At 40.1% G+C, this 19,179-nt stretch overlaps 1 protein-coding gene across 22 annotated transcripts in view; it reads left to right on the forward strand.

Moving 5' to 3' along the window:
• nav3 (neuron navigator 3) overlaps positions 1-19,179 on the forward strand; it is a 387,003-nt gene that overhangs the window by 209,706 nt on the left and 158,118 nt on the right. For 12 of the 22 annotated variants that reach the window (XM_048155119.1, XM_048155132.1, XM_048155121.1 and 9 more), the window contains exon 1: positions 836-1,351. The exons of 1 other annotated variant lie outside the window; for it this stretch is intronic. In XM_048155119.1, coding sequence (XP_048011076.1) covers positions 1,076-1,351 — 276 coding nt within the window. In that variant the 5' untranslated portion in view covers positions 836-1,075. Of the gene's footprint in view, positions 1-834; positions 1,352-19,179 lie in introns of those variants that run through there. 9 more of the 22 variants (XM_048155133.1, XM_048155135.1, XM_048155146.1 and 6 more) reach the window with 2 other exon arrangements.

Here is a 19,179-nt window from a genome sequence, read left to right on the forward strand (position 1 = left end):
ACACAAGAAAATGCCCTGATTATTTGTTTGACATGAATTAGCAGGAAGGTCGGTGCCAGTACTGTCAGCATTGATGTCATGATCTTCTCTCCACCCGTTACTAAATGCTATGCAAAATGTCTGTTGTCAATCCTCTGTCTCCAAGCCTTCCTGTATTTCTGAATCTTTACCAACTATTTCTAAAAACTGGGTGGGGATAATAGATGAGATGAGAGTGAAAGTAAAGTTGACAGCACAAAAAAAAAAAAAAAAAAAGTTAGAGTGAGACAGCGAATTGGAGTTTGGCAGCTAAATCCAGGGAACTAGACAAACAACTTTAGTGTGGATTGTTTCCGGGATTAAAGAGAGTAGACCTTCTATAACATCTGTTTGTGTTGGCTGTCACATATATACAGACTTACTTTTACTCCAAACAACCCCAAATGTTTCCACTGTCTTTCGAGTGTTCTTTTTGCACTCGTTCTTTCATCATAGCATTTAGTTGTTCCAGCTGCAGCCAGTGTGAGGTGTCTATGTCCACTGTTCTGAGCTGGGATACGGAGAGACTGTTTTGACAGTTGCAGTCGGAGTGTGACGCGCTGCTGTGGAATGTTCTTCAAATGACAGAGGAAGAACCAGAGAGTTAGATCAGTCGGTGTGTGTGCATGTGAGAGAGATACGCACTCAGTCAGATCTGGATAATCAGGCAGTGAGGAGAGCAGAGTGGTGGTTACCTTCCAGGGAAGTTCACGCCCCCGAGAGCTGTTTGGTTTTGTAGTGGCGCTCTGTCAGTGAGGAAAGAGGAGGAGTGGAAGAGAGAAAGGAGGAGGGGAGAATGTGTAGTGGAGGAGCCTTCTCAGTTACTGAGAGCAGCACACGCTGTCGGCAACAGAATGAGCGTGTCCACGCTCTCACCCTCTAGCAGCACTCTTTAAGAGACCCCCTCCCACCTCTTATAGCCCCTGCCAGACATCAAGAGCAGACACAGGGCTCTTGTCTCTCTCTCTCTCCCTTGTGTGAGAAAGCCACGAGAGACAACTCCTCCACTTTTTTTCCCCCTCCTTATTTCTCTGTTCGTCTTGCACTCTGAGGGACTATGCCGGTAGTTGGCGTTGCATCGAAACTCAGGCAGCCGGCTGTGGGGTCCAAACCCATCCACACTGCACTGCCCATCCCGAACCCTGGGAGGAGCAGCATGGCACATGGACTGGCACCCAGGAGCTCGGAGCTCAGGGTCACAGAATCTTCTATGCTGTCCTGTCAGCTCTCATTCAAGACGGAGATCCACGATAGGAGGTCAACCTTGGTCCCGGCTCCATCTGCAACTTTGGCACGTAGCAGCAGACAGGCAGAGGAGAGCAAGATATGCAAGGTCAGTGAGACTTATGATCCAGGAATTCATCCATGTGTGCCATGTTTGGCTTGGTCTTTAGACCAGGTACTGAATCGCCCTACAGGTGGCTCTCATATTGCTTTAGAAGAATGCTGGCCATGGTTCTTGTCTGATTGATTTGGAATTATAATTCAATGCATGTGTGGAAATAGATCAGCCAGATACCCGGAGGACCATTGCATAATTTTAGCAGGTGCCATAGATCTGTCATGTCTGGACGTTTGTATTCTATATGCTGACATAAAAAAGATATTGAATTAATTATTATATGGTTTGTTTATTTTATTTATTAAAAGGAATAGGTGAAGGTGAAGAAGTGATAACAGTATATTTAATTTTTGCTGAACTATCCCTTTAATATCCGAAGGAAAACTTGCACTTTGCTGAATCATGTGCACTGTTTGAGCATGGCTGGTTTATCATTACAAACCATGTCTCTCATGTGGCTGATACTTCCAGTTTACGAACTAGCTGTTGTAGTTTTGCCGAGGCTATTAAGATCTCTATCTGTGAAATGAAGCATGGGGGCAGTTTTTTGCGGGGGTTACTCTGCCACCTGAGAAACTCTTGTGTGAAACAGAGCGGGGCAGTACACTAACTCCCAGTCCCCCACGTGTGGTGCTCCGTTACAGATATATGGCTGGTGTTTTCCCTCTTCTGCTCTTTTCTCAGGCTTCACTGTATTAAAAAGGCACAGTTCAAATTGCTAGCGAATGATAGACATGTAAGGATTGCCATGAACTCTCACCCATTCAAAACAAAAGCATGCCAAGATTTCTGAAAGCAATTTTCATACATTTGGCTGGAAACCGAAGCAGAGACAGAAGGAAGGCGGGGCACTATGAAGAATCTTTCAAAAATCCCCGCCAAGCAGATTCATTTGAGCTTTTTCTAGACCCGCCTGTCACAAACTGAAAAAAGTCAACTGTAGGTAAAAGAAGGACTTTCCTGTTTAGTAAGCTCATCTTGACCGTCGTCTCACTTGTGACGACCTTAGTTTTACCTCCTCCCTTTTTAGATCCTAAAAGGCTGCATTTTCTTGTAACCTGCAGGAAGTGCGTGCTAACTTCAAAGCAGGGTCGTGGTTGACTGCGCTGGGTTTCTGGTGCAGCGGTCGCGAGCATGTTCGGGGTTGCTGCAGGGCAGTGGGGCCAAGAAAGAGGGGAAGTGTGTTTTATTATTAACTCCGTGCTCCATGACACACTCAAGTGTCATGCCCTTTAGTGAGAAAAAATCACCAGCTTTGTCTCTTCACTTTAGTTTGCTGTTAAAAATGCAGTGGGAATGTTAATACTAGTCATAAAACTGAGCAAGCACTATGTTAAAATATTAATAAAAAATGTCATGTTATATAATGCGACTGACTTTTTAATACCTCCTCAAATAAAGAAATGTCCCACCTGTCCCTTCCTGACACATCACAAGGGAACAATTAGTCTTAATGTGGGCTTGTCCACTCAGGTCTTTCAGCTCCCTTTGAAAGGACTGAAGAGCCTGAGGCAGTACTTACTTTCTCCTGACAGTCTAGTTTTGGTGGAGCTAGCGAAGTTGTCTAAGATCATAATGCAGTGGCATGTCAGAGTGCATTCAGTAGAGGTGGATTTGTTTATACCCACATGCCTGTTTGGACATGTTTGTAGTCGTTCCCACAGAGGGCAGCACATTCACCTTGTTTGGTGATGGATACAGTCTCTATCCAGTTTGATTTGAATATTGTGTTGAGACAGCAAACTCATGACAAACTTTGCATTCGAGGACATCAGTCTACCGCGCAGCTGGTGGTGTTGTGATCTGCTGGTGCTATTTATCAAGTTTCCAAACAAACATGAGCTACACAGAGCATGACTTAATGTAAACCCATGGAACAACTTAACAGTTAATGTGTAGACAGATGGCGAGCATGTTGTAGAAGCTCTTTTGGACACCTTAAGAGCAGTCATCCAAGGGAGTCTGCATAGTTTACAGTATGCAAGGGCCTCATCTCATGACAGTGTTAGAGACTGAAAAAAAAATGATGGTTGTGCAAGGATCATTCCAGTCACTTTCTGCACAGAGTTCTCAGCACAGTTTCTGTGGTAAACAGAGGAAATATGTGGTTGGTCTGGTTTGTGAACTGATTATAGCTTATGCTGTACACTTTATACACCTGAGAATAAGGGTAGTGAGGAGGTGTGTTTGAGAATGTGTGTCTGTGGCAGGCTTGATGAGAGAGAATACGTGAGAAAATATGAACAAAATGAAGGAAACAAGAGGGTATTTGAATAAACTTTTGTGAACTCTAACACAACTCTACACTGAACAAAAAATGGTGTAGGATATACTTTGAAAAATTTTGACTCAGAAACTGCTTTTAAATTTCACAAATAATTACAAAGAAATGTCAGACAACATTGAATTAAACATGAAAGTTTAAAGTCCTTTGAGAACAGTTTTCTAATTCACCTTCCTTTGTTTTGAGTTTAAGCGCACTTGACTTAACTGACTTGAAAATTGAATGACTCCATAGGGTGTTGTTTGGGACATGAAGACTGAATTCTCTTCTTTTTCAGATTGAACATATTTTTATTGTGTTTAGAACATCAAATAAAACAGTTGTTGATATAAATCCAAAATAATGATCCAGAAATGTTTTGTTGAGATTAATCCATCTGTTATATTGCATTACTCATATTTATTGCATTATTTATTGTCCCAAAAGTCCTCCTTTGAGTGCTTGGCTTTGAATGCAGATGGGGTGGGGGAGATAGTCTTCAATTTCATACTGCATGAGGTTTGTCTGATATGTCGTTCTAGCATCCAGTGTAGAAATATGACAGCAAAACCCCATTCTCAGAAGGACACAGGTTTTCCGCCTTGCGCAGATCTTCCATTTCATTTGCCATCTTACATATTTATTTAATGTGTTTCCTTGTGCTTTATGGGTCCTTTGTATTAAAGTTATGTGAAATCCCCCCAGGTGCTCCTTACTGTCAAAACTTGATTGTTAACAACAGGATGTGATGTGACCTCTCAGTTTTGTAGTCCAGTGAAAAGCAGCCTCTCTTAAACTCAGACCTCTCCATTGCTGTGTAGCATTTTAGTAGCCTATAACATATAATTAAACATTTTTAGTATAATTTTTCTTTCTAAAATAAGCTTTCTTTCTTAGTGGATTGCACATCGGGTCCTGGAGAGTAGTAATACGCAAACATTTCTACCATATTTAGCGTTACAACATAACCTGATAGAAAAGCCATAACCTGTTTGTTTTTTTTTTTTGCGGCATCTGATTTTAATGCGCAAACGTTGCCTAATGAGTCACCATTTTTATATCTGAACGCCCTGCACGTTCTTACAATGAAAACATCCTGATTAATGGTTATTTATTTTAAGTTGGGAATTGTCCTTGATTACTAAGTGTGAGTGAGCTGTGCTCATTTTCATTTTAAGGTATTTCATTGAAGTGCATACAACTTAATTCATCTTGTAGCCTAAGGGTTATGTGTTATGTGTTAGATAATATTTTTTTTTTAGTACAGTAACTTAATTTATATGCAGAAACTGTGCTGATGCTTTCTGTCTTCTGTGTAACACAAAGGAAGATATTTTTGAAGAATGTTCCACCTGTTTTTGTCCAAACAATATACTGTAAGTCAGAGTCCACAACAATGTTATATAGACAAACTCTTTAATTTCACTCATTTTTACAGCGATGTGAAATGTGGTTTATATATCCACGTTATCATTAGCTGTCTTGAGGCTCTTGTCATTTCGGGACATTCCATCACATATAGGCACAGATACCACACTCATGTATATAACCCTCTTCATACTTATTGAGTTAAGCAGTGTGGTCTAATAGCGAGGTTCCCCAGAGCTCTGTACTTGTCCCATTCAAGATTTGTATGTGTGATATTAAGAAGTCAGGGAATGTAAACAGGCCACTGGTCGCTCACAGTGTGTTAGATGAGGAAGGCAGGGGAATGTTGACAGTGCAAGGGGACAGTGCCAGCGTTTCCCAGCAACAGAGATGCTGACGGAGGCTTGAGGTCGGCGGGTGGTGGGGGTTTCTTCTGTCTGTGCATGTCATAGCCATGGGTGGTCTGGCGTGCTGCACTCCTTATCTGGAAGAGTGCAGGACACTGAAGACAAGTGATGATGCTCCCCCTTAGACAAACAGAGGTGGAGGCTCAAAGCTATTAGGCAGCTCGAATGGAAACGTACTATCCAACAGCTCTCTGAAGAGTAAAAATCTAAATAATCGAATAATTCACTCGTGTGTGCCTACTCAAGGGCTGAGTGGTGATGATGTTTATTTAGATCACATCAGGCATAATCTCGGCACACTGTTCAGTTTATTTCTTGAGGCCTTTACTGTTTAATAAAAAAAAGTCTGACTTCCATAAACCAGAACTGGTCTACTGTTATGCTCTGTTTATTGCACTAGCCCTTTAAGAAATTGTACAAGTGTGCAGGTAAAAGAGAGTGCACTGCAGTTGAGTAAAGTGGATTCTGTTTAACAAAAAATGATTCTTTATTGACTTGCACAACCAATACAAAATCTACCCAAAAAATGAAAAAATCATTTACACACCCCTTTTTTTGTTTTCAAGCTTTAAAACTTCAAAAAAGATGCAACCGTGCCATAAAAGTATCATGAAAGTAGTCTAGTTGACTCTGTATTCCAAGTCTTCTGAAGCTGATTGAAGACTGAACAAAAATATGTTGTTATTGTGCATTACTTTTGTGTTATTTATTTAGATAATTAGTTAGTTACTTACTTGTACTTTTTTTAAGTATGAAAGCTTTACTCCCACCCTCTGTAATTGCATGGAAAAGTGATGAAATATGTTTTTGTAAACTTTTCCTGTAAGTGTTTTGAGGTTGCATTATGGAGTTTGTTTTCAAAACAACCATGCAAGTTTATTTGTAACGTCTCTGGAAGCCGAATCAGTCTTTAGTTAAAACAGGAAGAAAAACCGGTGAGAAAAACAGCGCGCAACCTAAAGGACAGATCTTGCCATGCATCCTGTTTGTTTGTTTTTTCCTTGTTTTGTTTTTTACAGGGGTGAGCCATCCAGAGACTAAGAAAACTCTGCACACAGCTCAGTTCGAAAGAAAAAAATTACATCTAATAACATTTAACGATCTGGCAGATGTCATTTTGTTTCCCTCGGTTCAGCTGAGGACTTTATCACCAGTATCATTAAGTGGCTGAGCCCCCTGCCACATCTGATACTCTTGAATGGTGTTTATTGATGCGGCACTGCAGAGCTGCAGACGAGTTTCTTACCGCTTTGCACTGTGCAGCCCATGGACGGAAGTTACCCACATGCTTTCATACAACTACTCACACACACCAGGCCATATCCACAAACACAGTACCTTTAGGTATTGTGCTATGTTCAAAGCTATGATCATTAAATGATCAGAGAGAGGGAGACAAACTGTACACTGCCACTTGTGTGTTGTTAAATGCCATAAAAGAACAAACACATTTACCTAGTTATCTAATAACTTAGCCTACCGTAGACCAGTGGTTCTCAACAAGGGGGGTCGACTCGGGGGCTTCAAGATAACGTAAAATTAAAGTCCCCCTGAAATCAAAATTGAAGTTTTTTAGCTTTTAGCATGAATATGTTAGCCTTAAGGTTATGAATAAGCTGGTGTGTTCCAAAACAATGACAAAATTCGCATTTAGGAGATATAAGCATTCAAATTCTAAAATGGATCACAGATTTTCATCACATCACACTTCAGTTTCTCATGAAATCTTCGGTCCTATCAAATGCTCTCTAGAATCTGAAGTCCCGCCTCCTCCTACACTCTTACAGATGCTGAAGCCTCGGCGTCTAGTAAATGCTCACACATTTACTAGTTTCTACATGGTGAATGGCACATAGTGCACTATATAGAGAATAGGGAACTATTCAGACAGTGTAAATATGCTTTCCTTTGATGCGAATTAAGTCCGTTAGTGTCACATGAACCACCGCAGCGCGAGCTGCTCCGGTCCAGAGACACGAGGACATAGAGCAGATCATATGCGGCACAAAAGGTATTGGACCCATTTGAATTCTGCACAGAATGCTGTATATAAGCGATATAAAGGACATTATGAGGAGAAACGGTTAGAGATTAGAAGGAAACAGAGGTTTTACAGAGTCTAACGGCTCTTGCGAGCTGTAACATAAACAAAACGCTATTGGCTATTTTAAAAAGGGGCGGGGCTTTTCGATATATTGCCCTGTCTTCAGTTGAAATTACGTCAACACATTAAATAATGCTGCGCGTTCCAAGACACTTCAGTGGTCCTTTAAAATAAGACAAAACAAGCATTACAATAAGTTAAACAACAAAAAAATGAGATATTTCTTATTTTAATTCACCCCTTCAACAACATTACCTTTTTTTTTTGTTTTTTTTTTTCTTTGAAAAAATGGGATTCCCACTGTCTTGAAAAACCTGGATATAGGAGGTGGCCAAAGTGAATTATGAATAAATTGTGAGTATTTTTTAAACTCCTTATAATGTAAATAACAAACAACTGGAAAAGTCATGGAGTCTCCAAATATTGTTGTGGAGAATGGGTAACCTTGGTGTCAAAAAGGTTGATAATCACTATCATTAATTTCTGTTTTGTTTGTTTTTTTGCATCGTTCTAACTTTAAAAACATGGTTTTGTCAGATTAGCTAACTTCTGGAGACACACTAAGAATGACTAATCAAACCCATATCTGATATTAGTCTACTACCTTTGACTTCCTTTTTTCCCAAATCCAGTCTTCTAGTTTAATATTTCTGTTCTTTCACTCCCTTTCCTTCATTGCTCTAATCAGCTGCATTTGTCATTTGTTACATAAACTTTGACAGTCTTCCCACCTCTCTCACTTTATTTCATGTGCTCACTCATTCTTTTACTTTCTCTCATTTTCCTGGAGTATTCACTTCATTCCAGACCTCTGCTCTCCTTTACTCATTCTCACAGTTTGTTCTCTCTCTCTCTCTCTCTGTCTCTCTGTCTTACTGACGATGTGCTGATAGAGGAATGGAGGCAGTGCACACACCTGGCACTGTCTGTATAACTGGCTCCGATTACACGCCACGAGCCCATTGCCGCACACAGAGGTCACACACACACACAAACGTACACGTACACACACAAACACATTTTCTCTTGGCTCGACACAAAGGAGGAACATCTGTGAAACCAAAGCATGGGGCTCATTAGCAATCAGCAGGGACTGGGACAGAGCGGACATCCCAGCATGCCATTAATACACACCAGGAATGGAGAGGAGGGATGCGCAAGCTACATATTTTCATAATTGACAAGTCGTCAGGTTGTCTGAACTACTTGACAAGTTGTTCTAAAGAAACCCTGATTAATTATGCTAGCGTAGGGTCATGGATCGGTCTCGTTTTTTTTTTTTTTTTTATGATATTTTTTGGGGGAGAGGGTTGGGGGGACTGAATTTACCTTAATAATCAAATATTCATTTAGTGGATGACTATTCGACCAGCCTAGAGGAGAGGTCAACAGAAAGAGTTCAGTTAGTCCCTTCTGTGAGTCACACTGATTACATTGTGACCCGCTACTGAATCATTGGATTTCCTGCCCCATGGGCAAAAGTCCAAAGTGTTTCAGTGGAGTGTTTGTGCACTGACATGCATGAATGTTTAGAGGTTATTGGACACCTCGGGAAACTTTTGCTGGCTACTGTTTAACGACTTTTCTTATTGAAGATGCCGCATACATCTTCAAGCATTACAAGATCCTAGAAACCCCCTTGCAGTCTGTCTCAATCTTTAATACACTAGCGTTCAAAACTTTGAGTACTTTTCATTTTTTTTTTAAATAATACTTTAAAAAAATGCTTTTATTCATCAATGATGTGACACAAGTGGCACTATAAAGGCTTTTACATTGTTACAAAGGATTGCAGTATGTAATATTAGTCATATATTAAGCAGCACACCCTTTTTCAACATTGAGTAAAAGTAATAGTAAGAAATTTTTCTTAAAGCTGCAGTCCGCGATTTTTGGCCCTCTAGCAGTAAATAAACAGAACTGCACGAATCACGCGGAAGAACATTGTAGCCGGAGCTACTTTTCTCCGTAAGTAGCCGGAGCTACTTTTCTCTCTGTCTATGGCGAGAGTTACTGTGATACTCTGCGGCGGGTCCTACCAGTACGGTCTGAAATAGTCTGAATATAAACACTTATTATAAGTGTACCATAATGATTCAGTGTAAGACAAAAACATGGTTTGAAAAATGTATTCATGTTGTACATTCTCATTATATAATTTTTGTAAATTTTGAACACAAAAAAAGTTACGGACTGCAGCTTTAAGTAACAAATCTGAAGGGTCATGTGACACTGTAGACTGGTGTAATTCAGCTTTTACATCACAGGAATAATCTACATTTTGAAATATATTAAAATCAAAAAAAAAAAAAAAAAAAAAAGTTAATAATTGTAATAGTATTTCACAATATTACTGTTTTTTAAATGCAGCTTTTGTGAGCATAAGAGACTTCTTTCAAAAACACTCAAAAATCATACCCACCCAAAATGTGGTATGAAAGTACAAATATTGAAGGGCACAAATTAATGTTGTACTGATGCAAAACTGCCAAGCAGTTACATTTTAGAAAGTACTTGGGAACATTGAAGCAATTTGAGGTGATAATTTTGTTGTGATAAAGTTTTAAAGTTTCAGTGCCTTATATAGTGGTTTACTCCAGTGCTGCATTAGGTTAAATGATTAAATCTGTGTTTTCCCCAGATGATCGCAACAAATGAACTGTGAAGTACACAGACTCTGAACTCACTGTGTATGTATGTGTGTGTGTGTGTGTCCTGTTACACCAAGCCAACAGCCAGTAAAAAGAATTGTGCCAGCAGTAACAAATTAGATCAGATACGTGATTTTCAGAGATGGCTCAGATTCAGTTGCTTATTTATTATAGCTCAGCACAAATGTTTTTAGTGTTTATTTTTGCATTTCCTTTTTGTAATACGAGTGGCACTGAAATTACTTCACCTTTAATAAACCACTGCTTTATATTTACGTTTGTAGTCAGTTCAATCCTTAATGATTTTTTTGAAAATTGATGCTTGTATCCCACCTCACCAACTTGCCAATGCAGACCAGAGGTTAAGTATTTCCCATCATTCAACGGGTGTTAATAATATTTTGCAAAGGTGTTAAGCTCCTCATTAACAGTGTTTAAAACAGAAGTGTAGCCTTATATTGACAACACAACTGTTCAGGTCAAGACCAGGGTGACCAGACATGGAGGGGTCTGGCTTTTACCACATACTTTTACTCTTTCCCTCTCACCACACAAAACTCCTCTCTGTGCCTCCTTGACGAATAGCAGAGCCTCCTAATCTCATAATTATGGTGCAATCTCCTTAATAGCATAATGCTCCTAAACTTTACATATATATATAGAGGGAACTGTTCTCCTCCAAATGGGTTCATGCATGCTTTAGGTCAGCCATTAACGCAGTGGTTGATGTTTGATGGACCTTGAATATCCAAAAAAATGTGCAAACAAATATTCTCTCATAATGATCCAGTGAGGAAGGCAGGTTATCCTTCACTGAACAGTCCATTACTGTGGTTATGACAGAAGCACAGGGGTCCGTTGTGTCTCATGAAGTCATGTGATAGCACACTCACCATTGCAGATGGTGACTCAAGTCAGTCGAAAGCTTGTTATCTCTTTCCCTCCACTGCTGTCATCCCAGTATCGATTAGGTTGTGTACCTCAACACACACTTCCACTTGAAGCTGTCTGAGAGGTATATTCGTTTATGTCTGTGCTATTATTTTCATCAGACCTGCATAATATTCTTTTTTAAGTGCTTCAAAATCATACTCTGTTAAGCTCTTAGACCATTGTGGTGTGTATATTTTCTGGAAAGCTGTGTAGAATTTGTATAGAAGTTGTACAAGTTCTGTGCATTGTATAATATGGGTACCTCTGAGCTTTTAAAGGGCCAGTTCACCCAATAATGAAAATTCTGACATAATTTTCTCATTCTCATGTCATTCCAAACCTGACTTAACATACATTGAAAGTCAATGGGATCCAAAACAACACTAGACCCCACTGACTTTCATTGTATGGACAAAAACTAAACAAACATTTTATTTATTTATTTATTTATTTATTTACAAAATATTTGTTTCTGTTCCATAGAAGAAAGAAAATGATACGCATTTGGAAGAGTGCTGTTTTAGCATTCGCTATATTTATTTATTATTAATGCTTATTTAATTTATTAATGTTTTAAACTAGCATTTTTATATTTTCAATTTTCATTTTAGTATATTTTTATAAAAAACTAGCATTTTTATATTTTCAATTTTCATTTTAGTATTTTTTTTTTTTTAATAAAAACTAGCATGTTTATATTTTCAATATATATTTTAGTTTACGTTTTAGTGATTTTGTTGTCATTTTTATTTGTTTATAAATATATATCTGTAAAACATATATTTCTTTGGGGTTTATGCACAACAAACTTCCGTATTCTGTAAAACAGGTTGTATCGCTTCCGGTTCAGGTTTTGTATGTGCTTGTATTACTCAAGATGCCTCCAAAAGTGAGCAAGGATGAGCAATGTCCATCGCATATGCAGATTGATATCTAAAAGTTTTTTTTGTTGTTCTTTGTTTTTTTCTTCTCACTTACATTTAGATATTTAAATTAAATAAAACGGCAAAAAATTTAAAGAAATTGCTAGCTGGTTAGCTGATTACCTTAAAAGTCCATAGATATCGCCGTCAGTTTATACTGCTGTTAACACTTTCTCCAACAAGCGGATGCAATGAGACCGGTTTTCCTGTTTGTTCATGTGACGTTTGGCATAAAGCCTATTAATTGAATATAATTTTATAGTTTTAGTCCTTTTAGTAAACCAGCATCTAAAACACAACACACTATGCTGGTCTTTTCAGAAGGGTTAGTTCAGTTGAATTTTGCACTTTGCTGCACACTGAAGTGATCATGTGTGTTTGGCTTACACCCCTGCTCACCTTGAAAGAAGATGTGCATGAGAAAGACTTACTGCATTGGAAGCAGATGGAAGCACCTACTGCGGATTTTTAAAGCTTAAATCAGCCCACATCTGCCTGCTTCCTCTCCCTCTTGCTCATGCTTTATTGTGACTTCATAAAGGAACAACTGAGAGAAGAAGGGAAAGGATGGATCGGGCTGGGGAAGGGAGTAGAGGAAAAGGGATGAGTAGTTAGGCGGATGAAGAGGGCTAGTTGATTTTCATGGATCACAGCCCCTCTTTATGTGTAGTCTAAGTGAGCCAATATTGCAGTAATCTGGAGTAAATCCGGTTTAATTAAGCTACAGAGGTTTAAGGGGCAGCGTTAGATTAGAAGCACATTGTATATGGTGGGAGTGTGCCATGCTTTCTGTCCTTTGATCTCATACATACACACACATATGCCACACATACACCCAGAGAACTGGCACAGAGTCTCCAAGTGGGCCGTTCCGCTGGTGCGTATAGCCCAAACGTGCTCTAATATCCATTTTCCCAGGTTGACAGGAGCTATTAGTCATGCGAAGGATGGCTAAGTTACATCGCTGCAGGCTAAAGAGCACCACATTGAGAAAATGCTGTGCTATGTATCTGTGTATGTACCTCAAAACCGCAAAAGCCCTGGAACTACTTGCCAACAATTTTTGCTTTTCTGTTAAATTGTTCGTAGGTGTGGCAGCATGTGACACCTCTTATATTCTGGGCAAAAGATGATCCTTGCACTTGCTGCCTTAGGGGCCAAAGCCTGTTTTGCTGAGAGTTGCATAAAAACAGGATGCTGGAGTGCGGCGCTACAGATGTGCAGAAAGAAAGATTGGGTGAGGAGAAGAGAACTGAGGGAGGGAGACGGGGAAAGGAAGGGGAAGATATTTTTGCACCAACTCGACAAAAAGTGACTTTTGGGTAAATGAGTGTTGTATCCCATGGTTGGAGGTTCAAGGTTTCTTTTCTGCATGGCCCATTATGCAATATAGGGCTCAACAGTAATTGTGAGAAAGAGTGTGAGAGTTTTGGCAAGTTCTAAAGTAAAATATCTAGCTTCCGCCAGACCGCGTTCCGTATTCAACTTACGAATGTGTAAAACTCTTGCAGTTCAAGGTGGCTTTCACACTGCGATCGTTTGCCACGGTCCGAGCATGGGCGTGATTGTTCCCGGTGCCCCCTGCTAAAACGCATGCGCAGGTTACTTTACTTCCTGAACAAGTGTGCACCCGAGTCTGTGTTGCTTTCATGTTCATGCGAACCACAGCACAGTTCGAGTGCAACAGAACTCAGACCACCTCCTTCAGGTAGTTTCGGGTTCAGTACCCTGGTGCTCACCCGGGTTCGCACAACAGCTTTCACATTAGCGATTTTTCATGCAATCCGTGCCCCGTTTCAAACTAAACTACCAGTGTGAAAGCCCCCCAAAACGCTTACACTACGTCCTACGCCTTCCATATTCAATTACGAAAAAAGTGTAACTGATGTACTTAAGTTGAATACAGTAGGCAGTCTGACGGAAGCTAGATATTTTACTTTATAACTTGTTAAATATGGATATTTTTCTTACACAAACATATCCTTTGCTTTAGAAGGCCTTGAGGCTGTATGGTGAACGTTTATAATGGATGGATGCACTTTCTTGAGCTTCAAACGCGTTGGCCCCGTACACTGCTATTATAAAGCTTGAATGTGTCAGGATATTTATTAATATTAATTCATTCCGATTGTGTTCATCAGAAAGAAGAAAGTCATATACACCTAGGTTGGCTTGAGAGTGAGTAAAGCTTGGGGTAATTTTTTTATTTTAATTTTAAAGTGAACTAATCCTTTAAGCCCTGCATTAGTTTTAATAGAAAGTGAAGTCAGAGGGAATCAAATATTTGCATTGCTTTTGAACTGAAAATCTGTGTAATTCTGTAATTGATGTGGTAAAAAGTGTTGAGGGGTTTATATTGCTAGCTAAATGCATGATCAGATTACCAAACATAAACAAACATGTAAGGATCAAATTAGGAGTCAAATTTTGTTTCAATGCCATATAACTTTGCACAGAATTCCATTTGATTCCATGCAGGCCTAGTGATTAGTCAACCAGTTGGATGTGTATCCCCGGTGGTCCAATCAAATTGCTCCCACATAAATAGAAAAGGAGTATGATGGCAAACATTAAAACTTGGACCTAAGGAGCATCATTTTTGCACAATATTTTACTGTGGGTAGTCATAGTTTAAAAAAAAAATTGCCTGGCAGACAGAGGAGCTACAGGCGTGCCAGGCTTGCCCTGATCCTTCATTGTTTATGTGCATGTTGTGAGTGTGTTTGTGGGTCTGAGCTTGTTTTCTCAGGTTTATATTCTGAAGTAGCACTTGGCTGCGGGCTGAAAGCAGTTACACTTTAATAGGCCAGTTGTTTACTCTTTTCTGCAGACCCATTCTGGATGCACTCTAGTTCAGATCCCGCCTCTTTGCTGGCAGGTACGCTTTGAGCCGTAAAGTTAACGTTGTATGGTGCCCACCACCGTCTTACAAACTGTTTTTAACAATCTGCTCAGAAAGTGCCTGTCTTTTATAATAGCTGTAGGTAATGCAAGCAAGCTTGCGAAATAGACCCACCTCTGTTTTAGGCCTACCCCATTCTGACTTGTTCAACACCACAGGGTGACAAACACCGTGAACTCACTGACTCAGAAAAGACGCTGTATTCACATGGCTTGCATGAATAGATTTTGGGCCCATAAGCTTTCCGTTGCACCCTGAAAGGAATGGATTAAAAAGAGACGGGGGGTCTGGTGGGGGAGTGTGGGTGGTGGGAAGAAGGGATGAAAGAAGAGGTGTGCTTGCCAAAAGCTGGACGTTTTTACGTCTGGCCAAGAGGCAGCATGAATGCCACATGCACCTGATCTTTCATCTCCTCTTGCTCATAGGAAATGGAGAGCAGATTGGGCTTTGGTTTACGTGATGCTCTTGATTGAGGACAAAGAGGAAAGGTTGTTATTGCGGTTAGCCATTGCGTGATCTACAATATAGAGGTCTGGCTTTGATGGGACTCAACCGTACCCTGTAATAGTGATCAGAGAACCCATTGAACCCAGGACAGGGGTAACAATAGCTAAGCCTTCTGTCGAGACCTTAGGAAGGGCAATGATGGTAGGGTGAGAGTCTTAACCTTGGCAGACAGCTCCTTAAGGAATGTTTGGATTGGACCACATCTGCACTGAGGGGTACATCGCTTACACTATGTGGAACAGAGACTTACGCAGAATGGTGAAGCTGTAGGGCCGCTTTAAGCCAGGATTGCAGTTGTGGTCTCTCCAACATGATCCCCTGCTGATAGCTCCAACAGGACTTCCATTCCCACTACTGTAAAGACTATAATTTAGGAAATTTGTTCATCTATTTGTTGTACTTGTTGATGGTCAGTGACATGTAGAATTATGTCCTTCTCTCTCACACGGCTGGCATCCGTTTCATAAGGGCCTGGCTCTTGGAAGGAAGAGTTTGGCCACTGCTCTATTTGTCCTTACTGAAAATTGCAGCACAAGTACTCTCCCAGAGGTTGTGAGTAATTGATGAGTACATATGTTTTTAGGTTTTGCTCTTTAGATTCAATGCCTGGCTCTCTCTACTCTACCCCCTCGCTTGGTCAGTGGAGACTGTCTTTTTTCACAGGTTTTTGGCTTGGAATGTAAACCTCCTCCTCCTCCTCAGGCTTTGAGCTTATAGATTATATGACATGACCATTTAAGGGCTATTCCTAAGCTGTCCAGTTCTTCGGCAGTAAAGCACCAACTTTTTTAAAGGTCACCTGCTGATTGACGTTGGTTTATCTGTGACTGAGTAGGTCTCTGAAGTCTATTGCTCCACAGCGGTCCATAATGAATCATTTAACAACAGTGTTGGGCTTCCTCAGAAAAAAAAAAAGAGTAACATTTGTGTCGGATGTTTTTGATTTGATCTCTCATACAGGCTGTCTGGCCCAAGCCTAATGTCTGGATTTTCTAAGCACTTGGTGTAGTTAAACTCAGGGGTGGTCTGCTTCTCTCAGAAGAGGCTTTAAGGGTTCACATCGAGCCAAGGCTGATTGTACACAAAAAGGTCAGATGCTGGAGGAAGCCCTGTGTGTTTCCTACATGTCAGACTCATAACTGTGAGAATATAGCTGCACCTGGCCTAAACACAAAAACTAATCAGTGCTAAGTAGTTCATCTAGTTTGTAAAACCATCATCACAGACTCTCTTGCATCTGCATGTAATGTGTTTACAAAGAGATTGCAGATACAGTACATGCATGACTTTTTCAAACAATGGTTAACAAATATCTGCCCTCAAGTCTTCCTGGAAAGTTCCTACTAATGAGATTGGATGTTGTAATTAACAAAAAACAACAAAAAAAAGATTTTTGTTTCCACACAATGAATGTTTTATTGGAACGCAATGAATGATTTGAGCATTTTTAAATGTCTTTTTACCTACAAACAAGCACAAACTGCAACAACATGCATTGGGTATAATTGAAGCTTAATGCATTTTATTATATTTACGATTTTTTTAACATGACGTGAAGGCATCTTGTCCATCAGTACTCAGGACTTTTTCACCACTTGTTTTCTATAGCATCAGTGAATCAAGGGTCTGTTGAGCTTAAAGTTGATTAACACACTCTTGCAGAATATATATATATATATATATATATATATATATATATATAAAAACGAGGCCAACAATGGTTGAACGTCTTGCATGCAGACACTATTATAAAATCCACCTGTTTTTTTTGTTTGTTTTGTTTTTTAATGTAGGCTTTAAGTGGAGCAGCACTCGGTACCATGTGCATTCAAGTGAATTTGTCGTAGTCTGTATTTACACAGCTGCAAAATGACAGGAGCAAGTCAGGTGAAGGCCCTGGCCTCATGCTGGCCCAGCAGGATCCTCTGTGAGCAAACGTTGACGATTCGGGCCATGATTCAGAGACACTGTCTGCCTCTGCAACCGCTGCTTTCACTCCAAACATCGTCTTTCCTGTCTGGAGAAGAGCGATAGCGCAAAGTCTACACACACTGACTTAGATATACATCTTCAGAATCATACTCATACAAACACTAAGGAGAGAATCTTCAAAGTGACCTACTGAGGTGTACTGGTTAAACAGTAAAGCAGGGTCATGCTGGTTGCTGCCGGTGGTGTGGTTCGAGACTTTGTGAAAAAGTGGACGACTTCTCAAGGGTGACTGCTGAAACTTTATGCTGTTGTGCTTGGCAGCATTTCCTCAGACTCACCGATACATGTCTGCCCTATTTGGACAGTCTCTGAGCACAGGGCCCCTCAGGTGGGAACTCTTAATGTGTGTGTGAGAGAAATAAGAAGCAGAAAGCAAGACAGAGACATTCTCTAGCTTTTTGATGGACTTCTGTTCTCTAAAGAGAAAAAAGGATGCCAATCCAAAGATTCAAAAAATTGATTTTGTCTCCAAGAGCTCTCTGAGAGTTTGGGTGCGAGGTCAACATATATCACCTTGGTTATTCACCTTGGTTATTCACCTTTCCAGCCTAGGTCTCCACATTCTCCTGTTCCTCCTGAAACAGTCAGAGAGCTATTTTTGCCCTTTGAATCTATAATTAAATCACTAGAAATGGTACAGTGGACAGCCCTTACTGCATGGGTGTACAGAGTCCCGGCCAAGACTGTGACTGATGAATCTATCCCCTCCTTGTCAAGTTTTACCTGCAATTGCAGTCATCATTTCCATTAAGCCTGTTCTGAACTTCACAGTGTCCTGACAATGAAAACTGCTCTGCTAGATCATAGGAGTTAATAGATTTTGTGGAACAGTGTTCCACCAGATTCTCAGAATTTGAGAGCAGCACGGAAAGTAGATTCTTAAGCATTCCGCACATAATACTGACCCTTTGGTCAGAGTAGAAGTTTTAAAGATTGTGCTTAATTACTCGTGTAGTCCCACATACCCCATCTATGATCTCCAGCCATTATTTACTGATTGCCCGAGGCTACTAATATTCATTGAGCTTCACATATGAGTTTATTAATTGGGGAGGTGATAGAGAGAGTGTGTGATAATGATATTCACATTGTCTGATGTCTTTCCACGGTTAAGATGCAAATGCCAGGTCTGCTTGTTTAAGACCAGCATCTCTGCCAAAGTATCCATGTAAAGTTTTTTTGTTTTTGTTTTTTTCATCCTGTGTTAAAAAAGTAAAAGCAAAATATAATCTGTTGTCAGGAAGAACTTTGTTTATGAGCTTGGAGTGTCTTAGCATAGTAAAACTTGTTAGAGCTACTGAATTCAGTGCTGTTGTGTTTATTATTAGTTGTTAGTGTCCTGGATAATAACTATGCCGTGTACCAGTGTACTTTTTTTCCGACCTCTTCTGCCTCACAGATTTATTTGCTGACATCCCTTCTAATCTCCAGCTGTTGGTCTCTTGGCAGGTCTGCAATTTTCGAAACCCCTGGGTGGAATTGTGAAAGTTGATCTGGCGTTTGTAGACAAAATATTTTGAAAGTGTCTTATGCCACCTTGATGCCTAACATGGAGAGTGAAATGGTGCAGATGTATGTGTTAATGAGCTGAAAAAAGAACATGGACATGACAGTCCTGTAGAGAAGGGTACATCCAGATGGGCAGCACGGGTCCTGCTTAGTCATGGATATGCGCACGATAAGAATATCCTTTCAGGTCGCTGATGATAAGATACAAGGCTTTGATCTTATTGCTCAAGGCTGGACAAATACAGATAGTTCTATATTCA

The sequence above is a fragment of the Megalobrama amblycephala genome, linkage group LG14 (genome assembly GCF_018812025.1).
Source record: "Megalobrama amblycephala isolate DHTTF-2021 linkage group LG14, ASM1881202v1, whole genome shotgun sequence".
Classification (NCBI taxonomy): domain Eukaryota; kingdom Metazoa; phylum Chordata; class Actinopteri; order Cypriniformes; family Xenocyprididae; genus Megalobrama; species Megalobrama amblycephala.